This window comes from Scyliorhinus canicula, chromosome 21, assembly GCF_902713615.1.
Source record: "Scyliorhinus canicula chromosome 21, sScyCan1.1, whole genome shotgun sequence".
NCBI classification, from domain to species: domain Eukaryota; kingdom Metazoa; phylum Chordata; class Chondrichthyes; order Carcharhiniformes; family Scyliorhinidae; genus Scyliorhinus; species Scyliorhinus canicula.
The window spans coordinates 4,148,108-4,152,347 of NC_052166.1; the positions used below are offsets into that span (position 1 = coordinate 4,148,108).

Below are 4,240 nucleotides of genomic sequence, written 5' to 3' on the forward strand. Positions count from 1 at the left end.
AAAAGCGCGCAAAACTCCCCAAGGATAAAGAGAGAGACCACCAAGTGTCCGTCCTCTCTTGGACCTGGCGCCCCGGCAACGTCTACCTCCAATCGCAGCCCCACCAGAAGCAAGGTCAAGTTCAAAGGCCGCTACCAGATGGATGCGCCCAGCTGAGCAGCAGTTACTCCTTCGGACCCGATAGACCCAGAATCGGACAGCGGCCACTGTTCCTCTGACCGCAACCGGGTGCCCGAAGTTAAGTACAGGTTGTCATAGTTGATAGGTGTAGTTTAGCTAGTGTTTATGCTGCATGATTAATTGTGTGTGTAAATAAAGTACCCTTGACCTTGAACTAACTAACTGGTGTTTGGCTCTTTGATCGACAGCCGGTTGAACGTTGTGGTGGTATCATTGATACCTGGTGACTCTGAGCAATAGAATATTGAGATCTGAAGAAAGGGCAACCTTATTAGAACATAGAACAGTACAGCACAGAACAGGCCCTTCGGCCCTCGATGTTGTGCTGAGCCATGATCACCCTACTCAAACCCACGTATCCACCCTATACCCGTAACCCAACAACCCCCCCCCCCCCCCCGAAATCTTACTTTTTAGGACACTACGGGCAATTTAGCATGGCCAATCCACCTAACCCGCACATCTTTGGACTGTGGGAGGAAACCGGAGCACCCGGAGGAAACCCACGCACACACGTGGACGTGCAGACTCCGCACAGACAGTGACCCAGCCGGGAATCGAACCTGGGACCCTGGAGCTGTGAAGCATTTATGCTAACCACCATGCTACCGTGCTGCCCTGATTGATTGCCGTATTTATAGCAGGTTTAAAAAAAAAAAAAAGGCAACAAGAGGTCAAAGGAATGTCAACTTTTATTGGTGCTTCAGAGCGGTCCATTCCTGCCCCAGCCGCGATGTTGGAGCCCAGAATCGTCGGGCAAGCCTCACGAGGCCGAGATTGTGGACCCAAGGATTCCACGTAGCAGATGCCAACATGGAGGCAAAGGGGGCAGGGGGGGGGGGGTTGGTAAGGGAGAGCGGACAACCCAGTTCAGCAACATGAGTGGTGCCCGCGAGTTACAGTTGGACCGTGGTCAGGAGCGACAGGAATGTTTGAGAAGCGTGTTGAAAAACTGTGCATGTGCGGAGAAGGGGGTGGGGCTCGATCCGTCAAACATCCATCGCCCTCCAGCTGATCGACTTCAGACAGGAGGCACGCGCGCACAACAGTCAGTCGGCCAGGACGTGGCATGAGGTGGGTCCACCCTGCCCAATCGCCCAGTTTAAAAGCATCCCCCTCCCCTCCCCCAAACACTCCTGTATTGGCAGACATCAGGACGGGCAGGGACTCCGGGATGATGGGCGTGGAATGGGTCTCAGGCAGCCAGGGCGGAACGCACGGTGGTCACAATGGCTCCCGCGTCGATGCCAAACGCGTCCAGCAGCTCGGCGGGCTTCGCGCTCCAGGCCACGCCGCTCACGGCGAGGCGATGGACCAGGATCCCTGGCTCGGCACAGACGGCGGCTGACACGGCCTCCCCCAGCCCACCTGCAGCAACGAGAGAGACACACGGAGAAACTGGTTTAAAATCGAGGTGTGAAAGTCTCACACACTCCTGTACACACGGGCGATCGCCACCCCCCCACTCCCTCCCTCCCGATCCCGCACATCTTTGGACACTCGGGGGCAATATGAGGGAGAGAGACACAGGGAGAGAGACACAGGGAGAGAGACACAGGGAGAGAGACACAGGGAGAGAGACACAGGGAGAGAGACACAGGGAGAGAGACACAGGGAGAGAGACACACAGGGAGAGAGACACAGGGAGAGAGAGACACAGGGAGAGAGAGACACAGGGAGAGAGAGACACAGGGAGAGAGACACAGGGAGAGAGACACAGGAGAGAGACACACAGGGAGAGAGACACAGGGAGAGAGACACAGGGAGAGAGACACAGGGAGAGAGACACAGGGAGAGAGACACAGGGAGAGAGACACAGGGAGAGAGACACAGGGAGAGAGACACAGGGAGAGAGACACAGGGAGAGAGACACGGAGAGAGACACAGGGAGAGACACAGAGACAGAGAGGGGCTGCCCCAGGGAATGGCCGGCATCTATTGAAGAGGATAGGGAGGTGGGGAGGAGGGGGGCAGCCTCCTGGACAGATCGGTGGACTTCGGCCCTCTCGACCTCCACAAGCCTGTTATCTGCTTTGTGCAATATCCACTCGTACACCAGATAAACCCACTGCAGAATGTGATCCTAACAGACCGGATTGGGTGTTTCCCTCATTCAAATCCAGGTTGCCTTCTCTAACACGACTGACCAGCCTCTGTTCCTCAGCAATTACCCCCTCCAGCCCATTAGAGAAACACAGGTACAGATTTGGAGGGGGAAGTTTTTACCGCGTCTGCTGGCCCATCGCTCTCCGCCCCCCCAACCTGGGCTCAGGGAGGGCGAGGGCCGTGCATTCACCAACATTCGCCCTCAGTCATCACCTCCATCACAGGCGGCTGATTCAGCAGCTCCTATTCCTGAGTAACAGGCACGAATGTACCTCCTCCTGTTCCTGTGTAACAGGCTCAAGAGGGGCTGAATGGGCCTCCTCCTGTTCCTGTGTAACAGGCTCGAGAGGGGCTGAATGGGCCTCCTCCTGTTCCTGTGTAACAGGCTCGGGGGGGGCTGAATGGACCTCCTCCTGTTCCTGTGTAACAGGCTCGGAGAGGGGCTGAATGGGCCTCCTCCTGTTCCTGTGTGACAGGCTCGAGAGGGACTGAATGGGCCTCCTCCTGTTCCTGTACAACAGGCTAGAGAGGGGCTGAATGGGCCTCCTCCTGTTCCTGTACAACAGGCTAGAGAGGGGCTGAATGGGCCTCCTCCTGTTCCTGTGTACAACAGGCTCGAGAGGGGCTGAATGTACCTCCTCCTGTTCCTGTACAACAGGCTAGAGAGGGGCTGAATGTACCTCCTCCTGTTCCTGTACAACAGGCTAGAGAGGGGCTGAATGTACCTCCTCCTATTCCTGTGTACAACAGGCTCGAGAGGGGCTGAATGGCCTCCTCCTATTCCTGTGTAACAGGCTCGAGAGGGGCTGAATGGCCTGCTCCTGAACCTATCTTGGTCATTTATCACATTTGCTGTGAGTGAAATCTTGCTGCGCAGAAAATTGGCTCCCATTACAACAGTGACCGCAGTTCAAAGGGGCAGGGGGGGTGGGATGACTCTCTATCATTGGCCACGAGGCACTTTGTCCAATCCCAGATCTCCCCTCTGGTAAACAACACGACAAGAACAGAAGGGAGACTCTACCTTCTCGATAATGATCTTCGACTGTGATGATGCGCCCGCCCACAGCCTTGGCATTGGCTATGATGGTGGCAGAGTCCAGGGGTTTAATCGTGAAGGGGTCAAGGACACGGACGTTAATACCTGTCGTCGAGAGAGAGAGAGAGAGCAGAAAAATATCAAGGGTGGGCGGGGACACAATTCTGACATTCCACAAGGTTTAGTTTGATGGAGGTTCTCAGGGGAAGTGGTTCCTCAAAATGTCAGGCCTTCTGGAACAGGCCCTCCACCCGAAGGACTGTTTAAAGATTCATTCACGTGAATGGGAGGGTGGCTGGCCTGGCCCGGCATTTATTCCCCGTCCCTAATTGCCCCTCGAGAAGGGGGTGGGCGAGCCGCCACCTTGAACCCGCTGCAGCCCCCCGTGTGGTGTAGGTACACCCTCCGTGCTGTTAGGGAGGGAGCTCCAGGATTCTGACCCGGTGACAGCGAAGGAACGGCCGATATATTTCCAAGTCGGGATGGTGTGTGTTTGTGTGTGTGTGTGTGTGTGTGTGTGTGTGTATGTGGGGGGGGGGGGGGGTGGGGGGGGGGGGGGGGAACTTGCAGGGGATGGGTGTTCCCCGTGGCGTTTGCTGCCCTCGTCCTTCTAGGGGGTAGAGGTGGTGGGTTTGGGCGGCGCTGTCGAAGGAGCCTTGGCGAGTGGCTGCCGTGCATCTTGTAGACGGTACACACGGCTGCCGCTGTGCGTCGGTGGGTGGAGGGAGTGGGTGTTGAAGGTGGGGGGTTAGCGTGTCGATCGAGCGGGGGGGGGGAGGGGGCTGCTTTGTCCTGGATGGTGTTGTGCTTCTCGAGTGTTGTCGGAGCCGCGCTCATCCAGGCGAGTGGGAGAGTCCATCACACTCCTGACTTGTGTCCTTGTAGATGGTGGACAGGCTTTGGGGGGGGGGGGGG

General features: G+C 56.8%; 1 protein-coding gene across 1 annotated transcript in view; it reads right to left on the reverse strand.

Moving 5' to 3' along the window:
* Positions 1 to 854: 854 nt before the first annotated feature.
* LOC119955899 (transketolase-like protein 2) overlaps positions 855 to 4,240 on the reverse strand; it is a 7,302-nt gene continuing 3,916 nt past the window's right edge. Inside the window, exons 2-3 of the mRNA XM_038782557.1 lie at positions 3,311 to 3,430; positions 855 to 1,548 (exon numbers count right to left, since the gene is read on the reverse strand). Coding sequence (XP_038638485.1) covers positions 1,376 to 1,548; positions 3,311 to 3,430 — 293 coding nt within the window. The 3' untranslated portion in view covers positions 855 to 1,375. The remainder of the gene's footprint in view (positions 1,549 to 3,310; positions 3,431 to 4,240) is intronic.